Raw genomic sequence first — 27,473 nt, forward strand, 5'->3', positions numbered from 1 at the left:
AAGCTTTTGCACAGCTAAAGACAACAAGAACAGAATAAAAAGACAAACTACACAATGGGAGAACATATTTGACAATACGTCTGATAAGGGGTTAATAACCAAAATTTATAAAGAACTCGTAAATCTCAACACCAGGAAGACAAACAATCCAATCCAAAAATGGGCAAAAGAAATGAATAGACGCTTCTCCAAAGAGGACACACAGATGGCCAATAGGCATATGAAAAAATGCTCAACATCACTAATCATTAGAGAAATGCAAATTAAAACCACAAGGAGTTATCACCTCACACCAGCCAGAATGGCGCTCATCAACAAAACAACACAGAATAAGTGCTGGCGAGGATGTGGAGAAAAGGGAACCCTCCTGCACTGTTGGTGGGAATGCAGACTGGTGCAGCCACTGTGGAAAACAGTATGGAGATTCCTCAAAAAACTGAAAATCGAACTGCCTTTTGACCCAGCTATCCCACTTTTAGGAATATACCCCAAGGACACCATAGAACGGCTCAAAAAGGAGAAATGCACCCCCATGTTTGTGGCAGCATTGTTCACAATAGAGAAGATCTGGAAACAACCCAAGTGTCAGTCAGAGGACAAGTGGATTAAAAAGCTTTGGTACATATATACTATGGAGTACTACTCAGCCATAAGAAATGATGACATCGGATCATTTACAATAACATAGACGGACCTTGATAACATTATACAGAGTAAAATAAGTAAATCAGAAAAAAACTAAGAACTACATGAATCCGTACATAGAAGAGACATAAAAATGAGACTCAGAGACATGAACAAGAATGTGATGGCAACAGGGGTGGGGGTTGGGGGGAGGGGGGATGGGGTGAAGAAGGAGAGAGGGGTTGGGGAAGGGGGGGCATAAAGAAAACCAGATAGAAGGTGACAGAAGACAATTTAACTTTGGGGGAGGGGTATACAGTACAATCAAATGTCAAAATAATCTAGAGATTTTTTCTCTCAACATATGTACCCTGATTTATCAATGTCACTGCATTAAATTTAATAAAAAAATTTAAAAAATATTAAAAAAAAGGAGCCAATAAGAAATGAATAAAATGCTCACTTCTGTTTAATATAGGGAGTGTAAGGCCAGGAGCCGTGGCTGTCACTATCAAAGCAGCCGCCTGGCCCATGCAGGTTCCCATTGGATTCGGGCAGATGGTAAAGAAACGGCAGAGTCGGAGGATGGTGGGCCATCCTATTTATTGGTGTCTCACCAAGACAGGCAAACCACAAAAGAAGACAAGGGAAAAGCAGAAAACCAGCTTTTCCCATGAAGGGCAAGGGATCAGGGAAGCCCCTGCAATTGTGATAACAGGTATTGAGTGAGCCAGCTCCTGTTCTGTCCCACTTTATAGTGTAGAAAACCAAAATCCCTTAATCCAATATACAAACAAGGAAGTCTCTGATACAAAGTCACTTATCCAAGGCATAATTGGATTCCTCATGAGAGGCACCACCCAGATCATACAATCAGTCAAGGGTGTGGGGAAAAGCTTAGTCCCAAAACCAAACCTCAGGCTACAATGACCCGGCCTGCTTATAGCCTGTCCCCCACACCCAATATAAATCACAAGCGAGCAAACATATATATCATATTTACAAACTTATTTGACCAACAGGGAGTTAAACATAAGTGCCTTTCTTTCTTGAGATTCTAAAAGATTCTGTAAAAAACAGACATGGTATAAAAAAACCCATTAGAAAATTGTAAAGGAAATAGGTTCATTGTGTGTTCAAATGGAGAAGCCAGGAGAAGATGTAAAACAAAAGCTCTAGAACCAGTTTTTGCCTTTACTCTTCCTTTCAGCAGCATCATTGTTTAGTACATTGGAATCTATCATTGTCCTTTAGTACATTGGAAATCTATTAATAGCTCCAGGTGCTCTAGGCTTTTTAATTCTTTGGTGTTCCCCTGGGGGTGAGGGTGTAGATGAAAGTTGTTCTTTCTCTTGAGATGGTCCAAAAAGCACTCAGATAGCAAACATGAAGCCCAAACCAAATGGAGTCTTCTAACTTTGGGGAGCAACACTCTCATTTAAAGACATCGCTGGGTTTGTCCATATCAAAGTAATGACAGATCAAAGGTCATGTGGATAAAAGGAAAAACTGGTAATTTAAGAAAAGGATGAGAAATGGACTGTAAGCTCTTTCTCATTTTGATGCAAAGTAAGAGGAAACTCAAAAGGAGATGACAAGCGCCTTCAGTGAACTTTAATCCCTCAATAGAAAAAAATCACAGCCACCATGGCTTGATGATCTCTTGCATTGCATATGCAACTGTATTAAAGTTTCTTGCATTGACATATTTAGTCCTTACAGATTCCTTTCAAGTAAGACATTATAACTGTCCTCATTAGACAGATGAAAACAATGTGGTATAGTAAAATCAAGAAGCTTGTCCATGATTTTAAATCTCTTAATTAGTATATAGCCAGATTCAAACCTAGGGTATTTGGCCATACAGTTCCTGTTCTCTTGTCTATAATATGAAAGGAATGAAGGTTAAGTGGGAGGGGGATATTGCTCAATCTTAAAAATAATCATAAAAGCGCTTCCTCTGGTGTCCTTGTATCTGTCCTCAATACCCTCAGGGGACAATCCAATGCAACCCTTGGAACTTAGGTTTTTAGCAGAATTCTCCACAAAAGGAACCAGAGAGTAGATAACTATCATGTCTCAGAGTAAGCAAATTCAAAACGGGGCTAGAACAACTTGTTCTTGCCAGAAAGCAAGGCTGGTACAAAAGACAGCTCACTCTAGCCAAGTAATAACAATTGAGGCATTAAAAGAAAAAACAATGATTAAAATCTACTGTGACAAGTTGAGTCAGTTGAGATAGCTCTAAGGTCACGATACTAAATGAGAAAGTACAAGATACCAGGAGGTGGTTGTCATGCATAAAGAGGTCGGTCAATGTTGTTGTCTCAAAATGCTCTATACTGATGAGCCAAATTATGCATGTTCTATACTGGAACTGCCACTCAATTATTAGTACTGACATAGATATGTCTACAGCTATATGTCATTGTATTAAATTATAAAAACAATGGGTCAGAGGAAGAGATTCAGAACACAAAGTATGTGAAAAATATAAAACAGAGAAGTCAGTTTTTTAGTAGAGAGAGTAAAAAAATTAGCAAGTATATGTAAAAAGCATATGTGTGTCTGGTGCCTGCTATGCTGGCTGTGGCCAAACCCTGGTGCCCTGGGCCACCCTTATAGGAGAACCACTGTGTCATCTTACATACTTTTTACTCAGCCCAAGATATTACCTGGGTCTCATTTTGTACAGACCCAAGTCCATTCACTTAGGATAAAAGAAAATGCCTGGGTTCAGGAACAGTAGATATCATATATGTACACAGAATGGGTCCACTCTCTACATGCTTCAACCAATGGGTATAATCTAAAATAAATATGCAGATATTTGGGCATGAACGAGTGGAAATAGGCCACTAACTTTCCAGGTATGGGGGATGATTCAGGAGGACAAGGAAGTCCAGAAGCAGGGGCTTCCATAATTACCTGGACAGAACAGGTGGCCAGCATCCATCAATAGGATTAACAGACAATAATAACCCACCCCAAATTTGATGTTTACTCAGTTGTCTAGTGAAAGTGTGTTGAAATGAACTCCCATATTGTTATGGGAACTGATCGGAGGTGGAAGGGGAGCAGGGGCAGGTTAGTTCTGTGCAGATTTATCAGGGAGGCGTGGTCAAGTGAAGTACTCTTGTACTAAGTGTCTTGTAGTGTCTCCAGTAAGAGAATGAGTAATAATCCAAAACAACTGATGTAGGATCACTCCAGGAGAAGTAAGGCACTCATAGGTGCAAAACAAAATGAAGGCCTCTTTTCTGAAGGCGTGGGCGTTCCGCTGTGAGCCGGTGCTCCTTTGTGAGTAGGTGTTCTGCTGTGAGCAGAGGTTCTGCATATGAGCAGCTAAATTTGTGTTTCTACAGGTCCCTGGGATGTGACATGTAGGAAACTTCACAGTACATAGTTACTTCTTACAAGAATGGTATAAAATAATAAGTTGGGACTCTAGGAAATCATAAAATACCCAGGCCACACATCTATGCAGTAAGCCCTTTTTAACCCTCCAGTAACACCCCTGTCCCCACCGAGATGTAATTTCCTAGTAGAAACTAGAAAATCTACCTTTCACCCCCTTTGGTAGTCAAGTGACATGGAGGATTATATTTATCAGAACAGGATCAGCAATTAAAGCACACTGGGAAATGATAGAAAGTACACAGAAATCCAGTACAAGGAAATAAGTCAAAGTCATTTAGTGAAGGCAGAAGATCCCATCCCGGGGCATAGCAACTGGGGTTGGTTCAAGGTACTTTGGAGGAGAAGATTAGACCAGTTTTTATTTTATAGATTCAGTGAAAATTACAATCACCATGATTGTCATTATTCTACTATTCATACAGTATGATAGCAGCAAAGTAATAAAAGATGGAAAAGAAATAAAACAAGTCAGACAGAAAAATTATAAATAAGATATTTTTTATAGGGAGACACATTTTTTAAGACATATAAAAGTTGGAGACACACTGGGCAGGGTGACTTGGGGTAGTAGAGATGATATTACTTAAATAAAATATAGTATTTAAGAAAGAGTGCACTTGGGTGAGGAAATCTTGGGAAGAGGTTGTCAAAACACTGAGAAGCTGCTGACAGTTTATATTGTTCAACTTTCAGGAGTGAGAAGAGCTACAAACACAGAGAGAGTTTAATTACAAAGTCTAAGTTGTAAGATCTCAGCAAAGGTTGAACAGAGCTGGCAGCACTCTTTATGATAATGATGCTAAGGATTAAAGCAGGAGGGAAAGCCATGGGAGCCAAGGGCAATTGGAAGGCAAGCAGCAGGTGCCAGCTAGAGCCTGGGGAAGTCATAGCCAGGAAAAGGTTGAGGTGATGGTTGGGAAGAGTTGGAATTTTGTACAGAAAGCTAAGTTGGGACTGACATGCTTGAGAACATTGGAGGGTTGGCAGTTTTCTCTTCTGGTCTACATCAGTGCCAGCGTACTCAGTGGGGTGCATCTCCAAATTGTCTCCCCTCTTTTACCAGGGGCATCCCTTCCCAGAGGAACTGGGGCTGAAGAAAGACATTCTCTTCTGCAGGCTGTTGAGGGACTGGAAGAATGGACAAGTTGTTCTGGGGACTAGGATGAGTGGAGCCAGCAGTCAACCAGTTTATGAACTGGTGGCATGGTTGGAGCAAGGAAGCAAGTGAAAGCTTTAGGATGCTGCAGGAAGAAACATCATGGGCTAGGAAATAGATAACAAGAAAATGAAAACATAGGGGCTGGTGGTACAGGAGGATGTTCTGGGAACTGGGAGAATGAAGATACAAATGAGTAATGGCCAGACTATATATATGCATAAAACTCTGATCCACAAACTGCAACAACCTGCCCTGGAAGCCAACCTCTTATCTAAAATAACCAGCCCAGAAAGCCAACCTGCTTTAAGTCAGGCTGGCAGCAAGTCAGGCTGGTAGTAAGTCAGGCTGCCATTTCTAGTAATAATTTAGAGGGCTGATCAATAATTTCTGTACCCAAATGGCCAGAACTTGATTGATAACTGCCAGCTTCCCTATTTTTTTCTCCACTTCCCATCTAGGACTAACCAAAGAGTCAAATACACACTCCTAACCAACCACATAGGATGCTAGTTGGTCAGCTTCCAGCTTCCCCACACCAACTGCCTCCAATCAGAACACACCTGAACCTTCTCTCTTTGCAACTATGAAGGTCTCCCACTCCTCTTGCCTGCCTTAGAGCCTCTGCCAAAGGCAAGTGACAGAGGCTGACTGCCTTGTGACAGTCTGTTTGTTCTCATATGGTTGGTCCTTGTTTATTCCAACAACGGAAATCAAGAGTAAGTAGATTCAGGATAAGTGAGGAAGTGGGAGGAACAGAAAATTAGTTGTGAAGGGAGAAGGGGGATTTCTGACTCATTAAAAGGAACAAGAAGAATATTAATATTTATATATTGCTTGTTAGGAGTTTCTTGATGGTTTGTTATAGGTTCATACAACTTACTAAAGCCTCTTAAACCCTTAAATAGTCTTCATACACGTCAGGGGCACAACCAAGTCCAAGGTCAGGTTTACTCTTTCTGTGATGTCAGGTAATGCCCCAAACTCCCTCTGACATTCCAGTGTAGTTCTGATCACAGAGGATTGCCATGACTGTCTTGCCAACTGCTGTAACTCCTCAGTCCGTCCTTTGGTGCTCTACAAATAGGTGATGAATAAAATAATTCAAGTACTGTCTTGCCTACATTTACAGTTTGTAAGTGGTAGAATATAGATATGAATCCAGATCTTTGTGATTTCAAATTTCACGACCATTCCTTGCATTGGGCTGACCTGGGTGTTGGAGTAGTTTGCTGGCAGTTGCAAAGGTGAAGCAGATATTACACGTATTGACTTGAGGTGGCTAAGAACAGTAAGGCTAGGGTGCTGGGAAGTAAATTTTAGAGTTTCTAAGGACAATGAAAAAGGATGGAACTGATGGTAGGGAGGTCTGAAAGTTAGAACATAATTTGTCTATGATGACAAGGAGGAAGGAACAATGTAAGAAAATTTTATCAAATTAAAATGAGAATGATTGAGAGAAGATGGTGGGACAATGGATTGTCCCACTAGAGACTGGAACCAGATTGGGGTACCAGAACTCACAGAAGGTCCCCAGGATATAAGACATCAGAAACACAGGACCCAGAGGAAGCTGCAGATGCAGGAAGACCTGAGGGGGCTGCAGGTTCTAGAAAAAACGGCCACATGTAGAAAGACACCTGGTAACCAGGTTGTGATTGCAGTTACCCAGGGAAAAGGAAGCAGTTGGTTGGTGATTGAAGAATATATTCTGGAAGGAGTGCGAGGTTGGGCTGAGTCATCAATTGAATTACCAACTGAGATGGAAGAAATGACCAGAGCCACAATTAGTTGTAAAAGTTCGAAGTAAACATTAGACAAAATTATAACTTCCCTCATGTGAAAAAGATATAAATTCTAAGGTTCTTTCTTTTCTGTTGGTAACTACCACCTATAGCTAGCTGGTAATGTTTGTTAAAAGGTACAGGGTGTTTAGTCTTACGGAAGTTGTTACAGTTTGACCTTTATAAAGTTGTTTTCTAGGTTCTGAGCTTTGTCTTTCAAAGTACTCAGTGGTCTAATTACATAGAGAGGTGAGAGAGAGCGCAGAGTCACTCTACCCAGTCACTGGTCCCTTAGCACAGAATGTTTGGAGCTTTTGGGGAGGAGAGGGTGACAATCTGCTCTTGTTCTATTGCTTTCCTTATGATCCCAACCCAATTGTTCTCCCAAATTCAGTTTGGGAATTAAATATACTTAGGAACATGTTTTGAACATGAAGGAATCAATCTAAAGCCTATAGTGATTTCTCTCTTATATCCTTTGTTTTGTACATAATACAGTTGCTTGGTAACTGAACTCTAATGTATTATGGACTGAAAAGAAAACAAATTTCAGTTGCTTTTCCCAGACATTCAACCTTTAAGGCAATATATCCAGGATAAAAACTCACATACGCATGACCAGGTTGTTGATTCTAAGCTAGAAAGGAAGAGCACTCAGAATAATACTTTTCACAGGAAAAAATTATAATTAAAGTTTGTTCTATGTGCTAATTAATAATAATTTTGTAATTGTATGGTCTGACTTCAGTTTTGCAGCAACACGTACATAAAAGGAGATCTCTTGTCTATCTGTCCCCCTCCTGGTACTTTTCCATGCCCTGCCCATGACCTCAGAGACAAGCAGCAGCTTGGTGATGAGTAGGATGAGATTTATGGGATAAATTACACTTTGATGGCTCTGCCACCATCAAGAGTGACCCCAGGGAAGTATTACTTAATGTAACTGAAAAGAACTCAAGAAATGCAATGGTGAAGCCACTTTCATTTCTAGATTGGTGACAAGGTACGTGGGGTTAGACTGAGGAGGCCTGTGTGTCATCCTAGACATGCTTATTTATTTACCCCCTAATTTTAAGTTGGAATGTTTCTCTGAGATGGTGCTTTTGAACTTCCATTTGATATAACTACTATCACACTGTCCCCTCTCACTTTGGGGGCCTCATTTCTGGCCACCACGGAACATATACCTCACACACAGAGGACTCCAGAAATGCAAGCGCATGCAAAATGTCATCATGGTGGCATCCCTCTGCACAGACTCTGCCCAAATTGTAAAGTGAATGAAGCCATTACTTATTTTGATTTGCTTGGTCTAAAACAGTGGTTCTCAACCTGGTCTAAAAGGAAGAGGAATAGTGGACCCAGAATCAGGCCTCTGTTCAATCCAAGGTGAGTTCAGGTGGTCATGTGTGGCTATGACATTTTTCTGTCCACTTTCCAGGGCCCTCTGGCTTTCTTGCCCACCCTCTAAAAGAGAATTTTTGTTTGTTACCTCTTACCGACATTTATTTTGACAATTTTTTTCTGAGAGCCCATCCTCATCCTCTCCCATGATGTCCACGGCTGAAAATATTAATGCAACAAGAATGGCAAAGCAGCACACCAGGGCGAAGACCACAATGCACTTCTGTTGGGACTGCAGGAGAGAAAGAAAATGAAGAAATGTCAGGGAAGCAGCTATTGCTTAAGAAACTCAAGATCTGATAGCTTTTCAAGAATCCTCTGGGAAACAATTCCTGTCATCACAGCCAGAGAAGGGCTGCTCTCTGGGTGAAAATGCCTAAGATTGACATGCTTACTCCTCGACACAGACCTCAAACCCCCACTAAATATATTAGAGCCTAGTAAATATACAACCACTATATCAAAACTTCCAGACAAGTTTGCTCTTCTTCTAATCAAAAGCAGTCAAGTAAAGTTCCTTACAGGGTCCATTATTGCAAATTAAGAACGAAACACAGAGAGGCTTGATAATATTTTCTGTCTCCTGTTATGACCACCACCATCCAAACTCTATGGGATTTAGACTCAAACTCTGTATTCTTCTGGTTACCTTATCCCATCTTGCTCTAAGACCTTTATGGTGATGGCTTCCAAAGAAATGCCCCTGGGTGCTCACTGTGTATTGTGCACTTTGATCCGAGAATTGGATCTATCAGACGCTAGTATCATGAGTCACTTGACTGATGCTTACTGACCCACGTGGTCAATTAACCACAGTTTATTTCTAAATAAACTGAACACACTCATAATGAACACTCATACTCTTGATATGATTTTCCCTTAGAAGCACAGGCTGAGGGTTAGGTGGTCAAAACCACTCATGTCCTTATCTTTAAGCTGAAATGTAATTTGAGATATCCCTTGTCTCAAAGAAGATAGGGCCACAATAATTGGGCAAAAGCCATGTACGTGGGACAAATAATTTTGCCTGCATTCCATTTATCAGATAAATCTGGATGCAAAATGGAACAGAAAGGATTAGTTTTAAAAGTCTTTGTGCAGCTTTTAGGATTGTTTCCAGAAGGAGAAAGGCTGATCTTTAACAGTGCAGCCAGGAGATCTTCATTAGTGGTTGGACACATTTATGTGTGTACACACACACACACACACACACACACACACACACACACACACTTCAGAGCTTTCCTGAAACCACCTGGCTTGCCTCCTCAAACATCTGACCTGCCTTTTATCCCTGTAGTCACATACTCTCCAAAAAAAAAAATCCAAGAAACCTCCCAAATCTCAGGATCCTGTTTGTCCAGGGAAAGGTTACAGAGAAAGATGTCATCACAGAATAAACGATGCTTCTGTGACCAGGTGATATCTGGTCAAATGGATTTTTTCTTTTAATATTTTCTAATCCTCCCTCGGGTCTCCTTGTCCAAGAGAACTTTGTTCCAAGCCCGTTCCTGCCTGTCATTACGTTTTCCCACTCCACACTCAGAGAGGAGGGGTGGGAGAAGCCCAAGGAAGATACAACCACTGTTTTCCACTTCAGGTACTGGCTCTCTCTAAGGCATGGATTCTGTTTGAGTCTTTCTATTTCCAGCACTGAGCAAGGCGCCCAAAAACTAGAAGGTGCTCAAGAAACAGCTACTGAATAAAGAAAATGAAAATTACAATGGCAACTTTTGAGAATGCAGATGAACAAGAGTTTTCTTTTGAGACTCAGTCCTGACCAAAAGACACAATGCAAATCATTCATAGTCCCATTCTGACATAACAGCCACTAACATTTTATTCTAGTCTTTCCCATACTGCATCTACATATAGAACAATCTGATCATATTGATCTCACACTACATATAGTTTTACATTCTGCTTTTTCCACTTGATCATGTTTTTAATGTCATTCACTATGCTTTTATTTCTTTGGATTTCTCCTTAATGGAGTTCTCTGTGCTTCCTGAACATGTGAGATGTTTTCCTGCCTTAATTGAGGGAAGTTTTCAGCTGTGATATGCTTGAACAAAGTCTCTATCCCTTGTTCTTTCTCTTCTTCTTCAGGAACCCCTATGATGAAGATGTTATTTCTCTTCATGTTGTCACAGAGCTCTCTAAGAGTTTTCTCAGACTTTTTGAGTCTCTTTTCTTTTTTCTGCTCTGCTTCCGTGCCTTTATTTATCATGTCCTCTAACTCGCTGATTCAATTCTCCACTTCATCCATCCTGCTTTTAATTCCTTCCATTGTGTTCTTTATTTCAAATATTGTATTTGTCATTTCTGACTGATTCTTTTTTATTATTTCAATGTCCTTTTTTAAATTTGCTATCTCTTTATTTAGGTTTTCGTAATGACCATCTATTGTTTTTCTAATATCTTTGAGCATCCTAACAATTGTTATTTTAAACTCTGCATCTGGTAATTTGGTTATATTTGATTCATTTAGGTCCTTTTCTGGGGATTTCTCTTGGTTCATTTGTGTTGCATTTCTCTGCCTCCACATTTTCTCTGTGTAAAGGAAGGTTTTGGCCCCTGGAGTCCACTGGGTATGGCCTCTGTTCCCTAGATATGGTCTGTCTGCAGGCCCGTCACCCCCTCTTCTGTTGCTGCCTAGGACTTTTGGATTTGGGCTTTGCTGATGCCTGCCCACTGGGGCTGTTGCTGTGGTTTCCACCTCTCCTTCACGGGAGTGGCTTGCTCACGTGCTCGGGTGCACAAGCCTTGGTGGCCTTGGCCTTTGCCCCACCCCTGTGGGTGGCGTTATGCTCGGCCCTGAGGGCAGTGGTGAGCACCTTTGCTCAGCTGCAGGTCTCTACCTGTTTCCGGGCTTTTGCCCTGCCCTTGTAGGAAGAGCCCACTTGTGGATCGGCTGCTGTCCTAGGCTTTACCGCCAGGCAGGACTGCATGGCCACGCTCAGCTCAGTAGCGGAACTCTGCCTGCTATGGGCTTTTGGCTCCACCCCCGTAGGAGGAGCCGGCTCCCAAGTCAGGCCACAAGCTGTAGTTGCACAGGCACGGCAAGGCTGTGCTCCTGCGCTCTTGCTCAAGGGCTGGTCTCCACCCCTTCTGGGGTTCCTGCCCTTCTCCCGCAGGCTGGACTACAGGCTGCCAGCAGCTGGGCTTGACTGCTTTTGCACGCCTACTCCTCCCCAGCCGGGCAAGACTGAGCTCACACGTGAGCCCAGTGGTGGCCAGCCGGCTTCTGCCCCTGCCGACAGAACTGCCCCTTTGCGTTCCACCACTGCCCTCCCTCTGGGGAGCCCTCAGCCGTGTGGGGTGCGGGCACTGCAGCTCAGACCCTAACACTCACTACTGTAGACCCGAAAGCTCCTTCCTTCTAAGCAACTCTGCTCTGAGTGCCATGGGGGAGCTTGTTTGGCTGGTGTCCTGCTTCCCTTTGCTAGTATTGCTGTTTCCGGGGGAAATATTCACTTCAGATTTGAGGAGTGACTATCTCAGGGGTTAGGGTGGCTGTCTCCCAAAGTGTTTCTCCCTGTGCCTCCTAGATTACACTCTCTTCCTGCTACTCCAGTCCTCTCCTCTCTCCCCATCCCCCGGTCCCCGGGTGAGTGGTTGTGAAAGAGGTTTTCTGCGCAGTCCCTTTAAGAAGAATCCTGGGTCTGAGAAATCAGTCTCTTTCTCACAAACCATATCCTGACTTGTTTCCAGCTAAATACTGTCCTTACGCCTCTTCTAGGCTCTGGGGCTGCAGGCTGGGGCCTTGTTCCTGGGACTCAGGACCCTCCCCTCTCTGCTAAACTCACTTCCCTCTATGAGAGTCTCTCCCAGCTGCCGTTCACTCTGGGGAGCTGGGCAGCCCTCTCCAAGTTTCCGCTTTTCCTACCAGTCTTGGTGTAACTTCTTCAGTGTTCCTTGGTTGAAGAGTCCTCTTAGTTTAGTCTAAAGTTGGTTTTTCCAGATGATAGTTCTTAAAATTCTCACTATGCTTTTAAAACATAGTTTTAAGTTGTTGTATAATATTCTACTCATGGGTATATCATTTTTGCCTATTTCCTAAAAACTTTTTAAAGGCACTCATCTTACAACAGAAAAAATGGTTAAACAGTTTTTTGTTTTACCCATTTCCCTTATAAACTATAAACATAAACAAACAAACTTTTAGGAAGATTTAAAATAATGCAATGATAATTCATAGTAATGCAATCCAAGACAAAATAATTAAATAGTAGCTCAAAAAGAACCCAGGGGCTCCTGGACATCACTTGTTATAAAGGCTGGGACCCAGGGCCAAGAGGCTGGAGCACGTGCCCTGCACAATGATGCCAGAGCCTTCAACTAAACAAGCATCAAAGCACAAAGGCCAGCAAGCGCACTGGCCACTCCATGGTGCACATGGAAGTCCCAGGAGGGAACCCATGCAGGTAACCCCCATTTCACCAGAGCCTGTATTGTCTTGTGCAGTTCTGTCAATGACCACATGGTTCTAACAGCTCAATGAACCTCTTTGTACACAGGGGAAAATAAAAAAAAATCCAGTGAGAGCAGCACAATTACACCACATCAGGTATATAGTGGGTACTTGGTGAATTAGCCCTAGTGAAGTTAATACTAAATGCTTCTCTACAACAACATGGATTTGTTCCCCTTTATTCGGAATTTTACGATAAAATAGTACGTAAGAACTGTAGCTAATTTGTGTGCTATTGAAAGTACTTTGATGTAATACCCCCACACACTTCCATTAACTATTTTATTAATTTAATTCTATAGTACCAAATTCTGCTAGAATGAACAATTGCGCTGGTTACTTTCATTTTAATTTGTCAAAGATGAGAACTTTCTGACATTCATTTTTAAATGTGTCCTTGAAGCAGTGTACTATGACAATGGAAGGTCACACCATGACTTTCCCTATTTTCTGCTTCATCAAAGGTAAAAGATTCTGTTTAAATGCTAGCAAAGAGTCTCACAAATTAGACCAAAATCTAGGCTACCAAGAGACGTATTCATTTTCAAATCCTAAACAGAGCATTTTGGGTCCTTCAGAAATCAATGTGAAACATCCTTTTCTGTTTTTATTGAATCTCAGGAGAAACAAAGTTTTAAAGGAGAACCCATAAACATGGTCACAATCTGAACTTCATTGATGAGCTCAACCTAGTAAAAGAAAACAAAATTTGAAATGTCATTATCTAGCATCAGTCAATTTGTACTTTTCGCTATTGTTTACATTGAAGCAATTTTCTAAAGAATTGCTTGCTTGGCCAGGAAATAAATCTAATTATGCAGACATTGAAAATATTTAAATATCACATATCCTTATCAAATACATTTTACCTCAAAAAGAAGAACACAAGGGATCTACAAAAATACAAATGAGCCTGACCAGGTGGTGGCACAGTGGATATGGGATGCAGAGGACCCAGGTTCAAAACCCCAATGCCACAGGGAAGAATTGATGCTTCTCATCTTGCTCCTTCCTATCTGTCTGTCCTTATCTGTCCCTCTCTCTGACTCTCTCTCTGTTCTTGTCAAAGAAAAAACAACAACAACAACAAATGATAATGTCCTGACTTAACAGATAAAGCAGAGTAATTTTACAATATAGAAAAGTCAGGTCAGTAGAGGGGGAGGGCAGAGTAGCAGATCTTTAAACAGACATTTAACAGAATCAGAGTCCTGTCTAATTAACATCACCGTAGGAATAACATGCTGCCTCCTGTTTTTCCTCTTCTCCTCACCGTTCATGGATTTATCACCTCCTTTCCTAAAGACTCAGATAAAAGCCTATCACAAGCCCTGTCCAAGGCATAGCTTATTTCCATACCCCGCAGGGCATTACGAGAGCACTGCTCTGGCCAGCTGAGCAGAGTGTAAGGACAGCTGTGCCCAGCACCACTCTGAGCCACAGAGCTGTCATTCTTCCCAGAGAGAGTAGGGGAGACTGTGGTCTTGGGCTGCAGGCGAGCTGAGCTCAGTTGCTGTCAGGCTATTCATCAATCTTCCTCTGGCTTAGCCATTAATAGCAATCCCTCTTCAAGCCTTTCTTTCTTCCTACCAGACATATTTATCACTCCCTCGAAAGCAAAGAAAACCACTTCACCAACGCCCAAACCCCAAAATAAATGATGAAACTAGGAAGAGAAAAAGAATAAGTACTGTTAACCTTAAAATAAAAGGTGAAAGTGAGAGGCAAAGTGCATTTATTTGAGATCCAAAAGAATTGCTATTCTGGAAGTGCTGTTTCAGGCAGAAACCCAGATAGTGTTCTGAGTAGGAGACAAAGGCAAGGGGTATTATTTATGTGAAAGGTAAAGGAACAATTACATCAATAGAAGAAAGGCAGATAAGCTAAGATAGTGACCCTAATTCTAAAGGATATTTTTAATTTTCAGCCCAAGAGTCATCAGTCAGGTAGTCATAATAATCTGCTTTCAATTATCTTTGCAAACACTTGTTTGCAATACATGGATGCTTTAGGCTCAGTCCAAAGGTTATTAAGCCCAGTGTCTGAAAGGTTTAAGGAGAAAGAGGGACAAGGCAGTTCCTCTGGGATGACAGCTCAGACTCTTCTTTTTTCAGAGACAAAGAGAGAGTCAGAGAGAGGTATAGATAGGGACAGACAGAAATGGAGAGAGATGAGAAGCATCAATCATTAATTTTTCATTGTGAAACCTTAGTTGTTCATTGATTGCTTTCTCATATGTGCCTTGACCGTGGACCTTCAGCAGACTGAGTAACCCCTTGCTCGAGCCAGTGAACTTGGGTCCAAGCAGGTGAGCTCTGCTTAAACCAGACGAGCCCATGCTCAAGCTGACGACCTCGGGGTCTCGAACCTGGGTCCTCTGCATCCCGGTCTGATGCTCTATCCACTGCGCTACCGCCTGGTCAGGCCAGTTCAGATTCTTAAAGGAGGTCCATTCACATTCTTCCTAGGACAGGGGTTGGGAAACTTTTTGGCTGAGAGAGCCATGAATGCCACATATATTAAAGTGTAATTTCGTGAGAGCCATGCAATGACCCATGTACATTACGCATTATCCAATAAAAATTTGGTGTGGTCCCGGAGGACATCTGTGATTGGCTCCAGCCACCCACAACCATGAACATGAGTGGTAGGAATTGAATGGATTGTAATACATGAGAATGTTTTATATTTTTAATGTTATTTTTTTTATTAAAGATTTGTCTGCAAGCCAGACACAGCCATCAAAAGAGCCACATCTGGCTCACGAGCCATAGGTTCCTGACCCCTGTGCTAGGAGCAACCCTCCTTCAAGTCCTCCATTCATCAAAGACATGGGTTCTACTTCCTCACCAAGGTTGGGTGCAGGGAGAGTGATAATTAGCACCTCCGATTTACATGTGGCTTTGCAGCTTACGAAGCTATTTTGCAGACACATCTGCCATTCCTAGCTCTCGGCTTTCCTGATCCTCTCTCTGGTCAATGTCCTGAGCTGCCTGATCATCCATCCTGCCCCTACCAATTGCATCCTGGCCTTTTCCTCAGTCTGCAGGTAGTGGAATCAGGCTAGAGGTTGGTTTAGAGCTGTTTATGGGCAGAGAATGGTATCAGTTTGGCACCCATGTCTTAGATGCTTCTGTGTTATTTGCATAAGTACAAAGCTCCCCCCCTCCCTCATCCCCATTCTTCTTTGGGATAACATGGGTCCTATTCCTAGGAGCTGTGCTGTCCAATTCTCTAAATGGTCTAAATAGCATCGCTTGGACTACAAGGACATCAAATCATGGCTTTCATAACTGTTTGCCTCACAGAAAAGAGTTTATTTCTTTAACAATAAACACAGCTTCCTACCACAAAAACCTCTGGGAACAACTGCCCTGCCATTTAGTCTAACCAATGAAATCTCATATTCTAGATTAGGGACACAACCCAGTCCCAGGGCTACCTGAAATAAGAGGCTTAGTATCCCAGGGGAATAATAGATAAATAAATAAACAGATAAACAACCCAACAGCAAAATAAATGACTTAATTAAAAATGGGCAAAGAATTTGAATAGACATTTCTCCAAAAATGACAGACAAATGATGCTTAATATCACTGCAGGAAAATGCTAAACAAACCCACCAGGAGGTACCACTTCACATTCACTAGGATGGCTACTATTTTCTTTTCAATAGAAAAAAAGTTTTTTGGGGTGAGGATGTGAAGAAATCAAAAAATTAAAATAGAATTACCACAAGATCCACCAATTCCACTTCTAGACATAGACCCAAAAGAAAAGCAGGAACTCTAACTGAGTTTTATACCCATGTTCCTAACAGCATTATTCACAAAAGCTAAGAGAGAGAAACAATCCAAATTAATGGACAAAAGGACAAAATGATTCTTTGAATCTATTCATTGGCTAGGATATATGCATACAATGAAATATTGATCAATGTTAAACAGATCGGAAATTGTGATATATGCTACCATGGGTGAATCTTGAAGACTCGAAGACATTATATGTTATGCTAAGTAAAATAAGCCCAACACAAAAGAACAAATACTGTATGATTTCAATTAAATCATACAGTAGTCAAATGTAGAGACAGAAGGTTACCAGGGGCTAGAAGGAGAGGGGAATTGGGAGCTACTGTTGAATGTGGACAGAGTTTGATTTCAGGAAGATAAAAATTATCCTGTGGATGAATGGTGGTGATGGTTGTACAACAATGTGAATGAACTACACATCACTGAACTGTACACTTAAAAACAGTTAAAATGGCCTTGGCCGGTTGGCTCAGTGGTAGAGCATTGGCCCGGTGTATAGATGTCTTGGGTTTGATTCCCAGCCAGGGCATACAGGAGAAGTGCCCATTTGCTTCTCCACCCTGCCCCTTCTCCTTTCTCTCTATCTCTTTCTTCCCCTCCTGCAGCCAAGGCTCCATTGAAACAAAGTTGGCCCAGGTGCTGAGGATGGTTCCATGGCCTCTGCCTCAGGAGCTAGAATGGCTCCAGTTGCAACAGAACAATGCCCCAGATGGGCAGAGCATTGCCCCCTAGTGGACATGCCAGATGGATTCTGGTTGGGCGCATGTTGGAGTCTGTCTCTGCCTCTCCGCTTCTCACTTCAGAAAAATACAACAACAACAAAAATGCCCCTAGTTAAAATGCTAAATTTTATATCATGGATATTTCAACACAACAAAAAGATTTTCAAAAGAAAAACCTAACAACCAACAAACGCTGCTGAGTTTGGACTTTATTAGTTTGTCTTCCCCACTCAGGTCCCCCTTCAGTGGTCCAAAGGCTTCCTCTTGGTCCTGGCTCACTCTCATCTCACTCTGGGGTCTTCCACACTTCAGATGGCTTCTTTCACATTCCAACAAGTCAACACATGCTGATTACCAATGGTGCTCCATGCTTCTCCTGTCTGGGCCATAACCAACTAACTTTATTGGCTCAGCACAGGGAGATCTGGGATGAAAAGGCTTCCTTCAGGCAAGACTAACAGGCACTTTTCTTTTCTGCTTTGTATATAGTGTCACACATGTGCACAGAGTTGAATTCTCAGGTGAAATCAGAGCTCTTACCCATACGGTACCCAGCTGCCCTTCAGACAGCCCCATGCAATACACTGCAACCCATCAGGGTACTTTGGTTACCCTCCTCTTACCGTCCCAGCCTATTCCTCTGCAACTATCTGCTTTCAGCTCCCTCTCCAATAAATCTCAGCTTATTCTCCTAATGTCAAGAGATCGCAAATAAAAGCATGTATGTTGGTTTGCACAGGGAAGGAGTTGGGGGCATCACCAACCATTGCTAAAATATCCAGGGCACTCAAAAAAAATAAGAGGGAGAAAATGTGTTCCAAAAAACATAACAATATGCAATTAACAGCTCTCCACATTTTGATATTTTTCTTTTCTACTTCCATAAAATATTTTTTTGAGTTTTAGCGTACATAGAGGCACATCTTCTGGTTTATATTATTTTATAGCTGCTGTTTTTTTTTCTGACAAGTATAATTTTCAAGTTATAATTTCCCTCCCCATGGTAAGTATATATCACCACCCAGCTTCTACTCAAGGCCATGCTCCAAAGATGAGGCCCTTTACTTCTGCCCTGTTTAGTGACTCAAACATCTGCTTTTATTCTATTACCCTACTTACCTTTTAGCAAATCCATTTGTTCATCAATTCCCAACAAAAAAGACACAAATAAATCCCTGCTAATATATTAATAAATGTTAATAAGCCTATATAACACACTTTATTTGTTATTTGTGGCATTCACTTAGAACCCCTTAGAATACTAGGGTGTTTTGGTTCCTGTGGACGACCAATGAGATGACATTTTTGTGCCAAAGAAGAAAAAGAGCTGACATTTATTGAAGAGCTCACTGTTCCATATATGGTCCAGAGTGAAACTTTCATATGCAGGGTGGGGCAAAAGGAGGTTTTGCAATTGTTTATATGGGAAATAATAATTAATAAATAATACAAGAATAAACTGTTTTAGGTACTCACAACCACAAACTTACTTTTGCTTGCCCCTGTATTTTAGGTTCATATATGTGAGACCACTAAGCAATTTCTTACTTCCACTGGGTATGTCCTTAAGCCCCTGAGAGCAATGGGTGGTTCCCCCCTACCCCCCGCCTTTGGAGTATTTCACTGTAAAGGTTTAGTCCTTTCAACAATACTCCATAGTCACTGCCATTCAAAGAGGTTAAGAGATAAATAAGTTGTCAGGGACCAGCATCTGGTTAGTGGTGGAACCTGAATGCAAAGTCAACACAGCAAGCTCACCTAACTGCAACCAGTGTCCTCAGTTCTGCAAGGGCTTCGATGACTCTCCTTCATCTTAAATTCCTTTTCTGCACATTTCTCTCTCTTTGCTTTCTCCCCATGCCCCAGAGTCCCAGACCAGCGATGCATTTATTCATCCAAGTTCTACACTACTCATGAATATCCAGCTAACTTTGGGACAGTTTTGATCTTTACTCTTCACTTTCAAACTTTATCATTTCCAAATACTTTGGAAACTATCCTCTGGGAAATCTTTAAACCAACTCGTTTCTGTCTTCCTGCTAGCTGATATTCCACAACACAACATTTTTTAATCAAAGTTTTCTATCTAAACCTTTGTGAAAATCCATTTTCATCATCATATTCATCCCACAGCCTGTGTTCCTGCTGCTTTGGGGAAGGAGGTGTGTTCCCTCGCTCCATGGTTTTGCTGTATTTCCCAACACAAATTACATGCCATGACCTTGTGATAGGAGCCCAATGCTGCTTGTGTGCAAATCTGCTTTGTTTGTTGAGCCCCAGGTACACACGAGCTGAAGAATAAGCATTTCTCTGGAGGTTATAGTACAAAAAAACCTACTCACATTCAAATAAAGAACTAAATAGAATGAGACAGGGAGAGAGAGAGAGAAAATTTTGTCTGTTGCCAAAGGTGTCACACAGTAAGGTGAGATGTCCTTGGGGATCTTGAAGTTGGGATGCAAACTACTTCATTATTTCCTGTGTTGTGCAACTGTTTTATAATGTACCCTGGTTCTACTTTAATCAGGTGTGGTAAAGTGACAGACAAGGAGACAATTTTCTTGGAGGAGAAGTTTATTACTTAAGAGTTTCCATGAGGAGGGGGCATGCTACACCACACAGGGTCACATGGGGAAGCACCAGGGCCAGTCAGCAGAGAGAGCATGGGCCAGAGTCCTGTGGTTTCCATGGGAAGGAATAGGCTAAGCAGGGTAGGCACGTCGGAGCAAGTTTAGGATTGGGTAGTGTGAATAATTTTGGTGAGTTCTGAGTGATGGGGTGGTCACTATCAGGTAACTTTAGGGCAGGAGTAATATTGGATTAGTGTGTATTAGATAAAGGAGGTGGTTGGGTGTTTGGACTTTGGGTTTATGGGTTACATAGAAAAGGCCTGCCCATAGGCAAACTGTTTGCTATCTGTAAGAAATTAGCCAGCCCTGGCTCTCCAGGGTTAGCAAGATCACATTAAAGCATCATAAAGATTCAGAAAAAAACAATAACACCATAATGAATATTATATTGCAATAGCCTATATACCAATTTCAACTCAAAAATAACATAAACCAAAAGAGGACCTAGAAATTAATCCCAGTGGCCCACATTCCTATTGTTTCTGAGCTGTGAACCCACCCTCACCAAAGAATACTGTATTTTAAAATGCCTAAAGTTATCTCAATGGAAACATGAAAAAGCATATTAGAGTTGGAATCCAATTAGCTAGAATGATGTACTTCTCTATGCCAGGGGTCGGGAAACTTTTTGGCCGAGAGAGCCATGAACGCCACATATTTTAAAATGTAATTCCATGAGAACCATACAATGACCCGTGTACATTGTGCATTATCCAATAAATATTTGGTGTTGTCCAGGAGGACAGCTGTGATTGGCTCTAGCCACCCGCAACCATGGACATGAGCGGTAGGAAATGAATGGATTGTAATACATAAGAATGTTTTGAATGTTTTATATTTTTAATGTTATTATTTTTTTATTAAAGATTTGTCTGCGAGTCAGATGCAGCCATCAAAAGAGCCACATCTGGCTCGCAAGCCATAGGTTCTCGACCCCTGCTCTATGCCATGTTTATGATGAAATGTTCAAGGCCAGAGGTATGAGCTATAATTATCTGGTTTAATAACAGAACATTTTATATTATCTCATGTGCTGTTTGTAACATTGAGTCATGCATTCATTAATAAGAGATAGGATTTTACATAATAATATTAAATTGAAAAGTAAATAAAAGGGTCTTCTTAATACTGCCATTAAAACTGTTGGTCTAATTTTGGACTGTGGAGTCTGGGGAGTGTGTCTCTGGCTTTTAAAAGGTACAGAAAGGGTCACTAATAGGAGAGAATCTTTCTTCAAAGCCAAGGTCCAATGAAGGGTTTTAGCAGTGGAAATCAGGAATTTTAATGACATTATCTATCATTTTATAATATATACTGAGGTCCTTAGATAAGATCTTGTCTTGGCAAAAATGAAATAATAAATGAAATATATTTGGATATACTTCAGTTCCCCAAGCCAAAAATAAATTACGCCACACATAATGGAATATTTGACATAGAAGCATGTTGGCATGAAGGTTTTGCAATAGCCTGACTGCCTAAGGGTTAAAACACAGGGTTGAACAAAATTAATTCATGAGACAAATATTTATTTAGAGCCTAGCTGAACACTATTCCAGGCCCTGGAGATTCAGCAACAAGCAACACAGATATGGTCTCTCCTCTTAGAGCTTCCATCTAAATAGGAGAGCCAAATAAAAAATGAGTCAATAAATAAGCAAAGTAATGGCCAATTTTGAGAAACGCTGGGTAGGAAATGAACAGGCTGACATGATATTTCATCTGACAGCAAGAAACCCAACTCCCATTATCTTCAATATATTTACATAGTTGTTCAATTTTCCTATGTGTACTCAACCTCCCAACCTGTCAGACCACTCACTGCCTTCCACAGTGGCTTCCTCACTTAGCTCCACATCTGCCATTGCCTCCAAATGTCACAGGGAAGGGAAAACAAAAGGGACTTTAACTCTTCAAAATGATTTCTGTGGCTGCTGGTGGAGAACAGATCTTTAAAAGGGCAAGAGTGGTCTCAGGGAAAACAGGAGGTCACCTATTCACCCATTTAGTCAAGAAACAAATAACTTCAGAAGATAAAAATAAGTGAAAGAATCCAAATCATGTTTTGGTGGTAGAGCTGGAGAAGTGATTGATGAGTTGGTTGATGCAGGTGTGAGGGAAAAGGAGGAATGATGGATGGTGCCTAGGGTTTGACTGGAGCAACTGATAGTGGAAACCTTCACAGAGATAAGAAAATACAAGAAAGGGAAGAGGTTTAGAGTGAGATGAAAGCTATCAAGAGCTGTACTTTGGAATTTTAACTGAAGATTTCTCTTAACATCCAAGGGCTAAAGCCATGTAACCAGTTGACCATATGAGTCTGGTGCTCACAGGTGGGGTCAGGACTGAAGATACCCAGATTGACATCATTATCAACATCGAAGGTGGCATTTAATGTCACTGGGAATAAAAGGCATCACCAAAGAAAAGAATAAAGATAAAAATGATAAGACAGCCTGAGGCCAAGCCCTAAGGCACTGAAACACTGAGCTATGTAGAAGAGGATGAGCCATTGAGGAAAAGATAGAAAGGGGAGCTGGGAGATAGGAATGTGATCAGACCATGGTGTCCTGGAAACCAAGGAAAGAGTGTTTCAAGAAAGAGGGAACATGTGACTATGTCAGAAGTTGCTGACAAGCTCTGTAACTCAAGAAAGATAACAAGTTCCATGGAAATTGCTGGTAGACTTGGATAAAAGCACTTTCACTACTGTGGTAAGAACGGTTAGAAGAAGTTGAAAAGTAAATGAATGAATGTCTTTTTGGCAAGATGGAGACCTAGTTGTCAGAGAAACTTTACCAATGGAAAACATACAAAATAGTTAATAAAACATTTAGTTATTTACTACATATGAGTGACCTTACATTAAAAATAGATATAATTCAGCCACAAGAAAATAATATCTTTAATTGTATGTATTTCATCAAAATAAACATTTTTATTTATTAATTACATTCAAATGGATTTTACATCTCTTCTGTTAAATTTCTTCAAGGACTGGTATGATTTTAGCAGAAGATTTATGGATAAAACCATTTTTCTTAGGTCTAAAGTGACAGTTTTCTAGGATGAATTAGCTCCTTCCGTTTTTTCCTTCATTAATTCTATTGCTTTTTTAACTTTGTAGACTCTTATCTTTAAGAGGTTGCTAGGTGTCCCAATCTTTGATATCAGAACTCTTTTCCCCTTTCCTTGTTTTTCACTTACTCCCACCATCTTCTCCTTTTGGAAAGAATTCTGCTTCAACCAAGTTTTGTTTTCTATGCATTTCGTTCTCTCTTCATTTTCTGTTTACCTTTTCTTTGCTTTGCTGGTCCTGAAGCTTCTGCCTCTGCTTTTGTTTAGCTTTATCTTTAAATGGAAACTTTCAATTTTCATAAACACAAAATCTGCGTACTACTTTCTTCTTAGTTCAATGCATTTTGGGCATCATTAAGAAGGCAAAATCTTGTTAAGACTAGAAAATCCAATATTCTTTATTTCATCATTTTTTTATGGCTGAGTAGTAGTCCATTGTATGGTTGTACATATCTTCATCCAATCATCTGTGAAAGGACATGTAGGTTATTTCCAAGTCTTGGCTATTGTGAATAATGCTTTAATTTGAAGAGAAGGCTGCATTAGGGGTGAAGTCAACATGTTACCTATAATGTATTTTCAAATGAGTTCACTTAAACTAATGTGTTATCACTGGACAAGACTGTTACACCAATTCTTTACTCTAAGAAGCAATAACAGAGAAAAAATATGCATTTACATGAATTTTCAGTAAGGACATTTATATTCACAGTAGAGATAGCAAACATTAAAAATTATTACATTTAGGTGGTGAATATGACTTAAAATTTACTACTTTTTAAAATGTTCACTATTTTTTAAATATAAAAATTTATTTTTATTTCTTCAATTACAGTTGACATTCAATATTTTTAGGTTAGTTTCAAGTGTACACTATATTGGTTAGACATTTACATAATTTATGAAGTGATTCCCCCCCATTATGTCTGTTACCCACCTGGCACAATAAATAGTTATTACAATATTATTGACTATATTCCCTATGCTGTACTTTACATCCCCATGACTACTTTATAACTGCCAATTTGTATGTCTTAATCCCTTCCCTTTTTCACCCAGCACCCCTACAACTCCTCCCACCTGGCAATTATCACGTTTGTTCTCTGTGTCCATGAGTTTATTTCTGTTTTGTCTGTTTGTTTTATAGATTCGACACAGAAATGAAATTATATTGTATTTGTCTTTCTCTGTCTTATTTCACTTTGCATAATACCCTCTTGGTCCATCCATGTTGTTGCAAATGGTAAGATTTCATTCTTTTTTATGGTTGAGTAATATTCCCTTGTATATAAAAACTAAAAGACCTAGTTAAATAGAGATGCCCACATTCATGGACAGAAGGGTCTATGTAGTAAATACAATGACAATCATGTTGTGCGTGAGTTAGAGTACAATGGATGCAATGTGAGGCACCAGAGGGAGTGCTGTCCTGCTAATAATAAATCAAAGGTGTAATCATGGCAGGGGGTGACTGAGCCAGGGTGAAAGAGATGACAATTAGAAGTCACTGCAAAGCCGGGGTGTTGGGTGAGTCCTCCAAATCAATATTGGAGGGTTAATAACGTGAGTCGAAACAGAGGAAAGTCTGACAAACTGTGAGCCACTTTTTAATCTACAGCAGTAACTAATGTCTCATCCTTGTAAAAATGAACACTTTTAAAATGTGAAAATATAATTTCTCTCAAGTTTTAAATTTTCGACCCTTGGCATACACATTACACTATGGCTAATTTTCTAATTAATAAAAAGAGCATCTGCATTTTAATGTACATCTTATCATTCCTACACTCTCAACAGGTTTTAATTATGCCAACAGTTTTCATAAACTGGGTCATCAGTACAATGTCTGCTTATCTCTTTCAAAGAACCCTGTTTAGATGTTATTTATGATATTACCCATGGCAACATGTAGCATCTAAAACAATGTCTAATATAATCCCAAAAGAATGATGACTATCTCAACTGTGCTAAAATTTGAAAATCCCTCAACAGTCTTACAGGAAAAAAAAAAAAAAAAAAAAAAAAAAATATATATATATATATATATATATATATATATATATATATATATATCTGTTTAAGATTTTCTGAGCAGTACCTAAGCAGCAGACAGAAATAAATATGCCACTCTAGTATTTTATGCTCTTCCTTTTAATAACGTAAAATGATATAAGATTCAAACCAAACTGGCTTGAATAATATGCATCCATTCCAGCTCTCTCTTTACCGTGACCAGAGTTATGTTTCATGGGAGATTAAGATAAACAGTGCACCTAATGTACATAAGCATCCCTTTCATAGCTCCATGGATTTATGGGAACCCGATAATCCTGAATGTTAGCTACCATTCGATTTTATGAGTTCAGAGAAATATAATCTAATCTACAGTACAAGTTTGGTGTTCTGCAGGATGCACTTATGCTCAATACCATTGCCACAGTGTTTGAAAGGTTTGACATTGTTTACTGGAATAATAACACAAATTATTAAAGTTCCTGCTTAGAGTAACCTGACCAAATAAGAACAGACCCTACCCAACTGAAAAAAAAATACAGTTGTGGTACTTAAGTTGGAGTTAGGCAGAGAGAAATAAGGAGAGATATACTAAAAAACTGTATCTTTCCTTGTTCTCTGCTTGAACTTTTGAACACTCACTGTCTTCTTAGATTCAATCTTTATACCCACTTCCCTCTGTTGGTAAATAAAAAAATATATTTTTTAAATATATTTCCATGAGCAAAAACCTGCAAAGCAGCAATTATTTGATGCCAAGGTCAAAATGGACCTTCATGTAATTGTTTATTCAAATTACTGAAAGGTTGAAAATAATAGAGAAGATGTGTTCACAGCTGAGGGATAAAGTCACAGAGTGAGAGATCTGATTCCATGTTAGTACTGTCACAGTGAAATAGACAGTTTCTGCATTTCAACATGCAGATTCCCACCAAATCAGTCCTCCATCAGACCAGCTAATATTATTCCTGACTGAGCCTGCAGGAAGATGATGTTCTGAACAACAAATTATCTCAATTCGTCCTGTAAGAAGACCCATAGAAATGCAGGGAAATATAGCAGTGCTTAGAATAATGAGTGAAGAATCAGGTCGTTTCTATGGAGGTTAAAAGTCAGGGCTATGGTATTTGTGCCTGGTTTTAAGAATCACCTCATAAAGAAAGGATCTTAGCAGTAGATATTTTTTTTACAGTTCAGCACTGTATGGGGGGTTTACCATAATAAAGTAATCATTACTTCAGTATTATAATACTGCAGTAAGGTAATACAAATGGAAAAAGAAAAACAAATGCAGAATTTTAAAAACATTTTGAAAAATAAGGTATGGGAGATATTAAAGTTATGGAAGCAATGAAAGGAAAGTATTGCTTAGAGAGGGAGGTGGGTTATAGGAGATGATAGATATAAATAAACTAACTGTAGGAACATTTGCATTCTTTTAATCACATGAGTGAAGTGAACCAATAACCAAGAAGCACTAGTGACCCATAAAGGTTTCCACAGGTTTTCCCAGGACCTGCTCCACATTTGATTGTCCTAGATATACAACATCCACCTTACAAAAAGGAAAGTTTAATGCAAAGAAAGCGAACAGTGATCAGGGGCAGGGACATGTGTGGAAAGAACAAAGATGCTGCAGTTTCAACCACAAGTTGTAAATTTTTGTTATGCTAACTGTGCAATCCTGCGCTTAGTCACTTGACTCTAAGATCCATTTTCTTTGCCTGTACAATGGGGAGCATAATGCCTAGCTCTCATGATTGTGGTAAGGAGAAAATACGTAAAAAATAACAACCCAAAAATAACCCTTTTCATACAAATTTTGACATTGCACAAATCCAAGTTATTAAACCGTCAGAACCTTTAGAGATCTTTGAATTTTTGTAGGCTTAGCATGTGACAGAAGGATCAAATGGAAAGCACAGAAAAGATCTTTATACACCATCAAGGCATAAGTTTAAGGATTAAAGTCGTCCAAAATTCCAACAGAAAACCCACGGAGGTGGTGAGCGCCCCTCTTCCCAACGAGCAAAGATCAGTTGAGGGAGACAACAGCACCAGGGGAACTCTTGAGGGCACGTGCAGTAAGCACGAGGTGGTGGGGCAGCATCCTAAGGTTCCTCCCAGCATTAGATTTCAGCAATTTCCTTTCTCACAGAGCTAACCCTTCCCCAATAATTAAGTCCCAAACTGGAGAACAGGACCCAGCATGAGTCCTATTTGAATTCTTCACATGCTTATGCTGTGTTCTACACATAGTAGGGACTCAGTAAACATTTGTAAATTGATTGCAAAAAGCTGTAATAAGTGTCACTGTTCTGGAGGTTTTCTCAGCATGAGTAGAGAGAATTTATGT

The 27,473-nt window shown here is 40.2% G+C and overlaps 1 protein-coding gene across 3 annotated transcripts in view; it reads right to left on the reverse strand.

Annotated features, from left to right (window-relative positions):
• The window catches only part of PLD5 (phospholipase D family member 5), a 287,657-nt gene that overhangs the window by 164,246 nt on the left and 95,938 nt on the right, over window positions 1–27,473 (reverse strand). For all 3 annotated transcript variants that reach the window (XM_066236396.1, XM_066236384.1, XM_066236406.1), the window contains exon 2: window positions 8,484–8,620. In XM_066236396.1, coding sequence (XP_066092493.1) covers window positions 8,484–8,620 — 137 coding nt within the window. The remainder of the gene's footprint in view (window positions 1–8,483; window positions 8,621–27,473) is intronic.

Source organism: Saccopteryx bilineata, chromosome 1 (genome assembly GCF_036850765.1).
Source record: "Saccopteryx bilineata isolate mSacBil1 chromosome 1, mSacBil1_pri_phased_curated, whole genome shotgun sequence".
NCBI lineage: Eukaryota > Metazoa > Chordata > Mammalia > Chiroptera > Emballonuridae > Saccopteryx > Saccopteryx bilineata.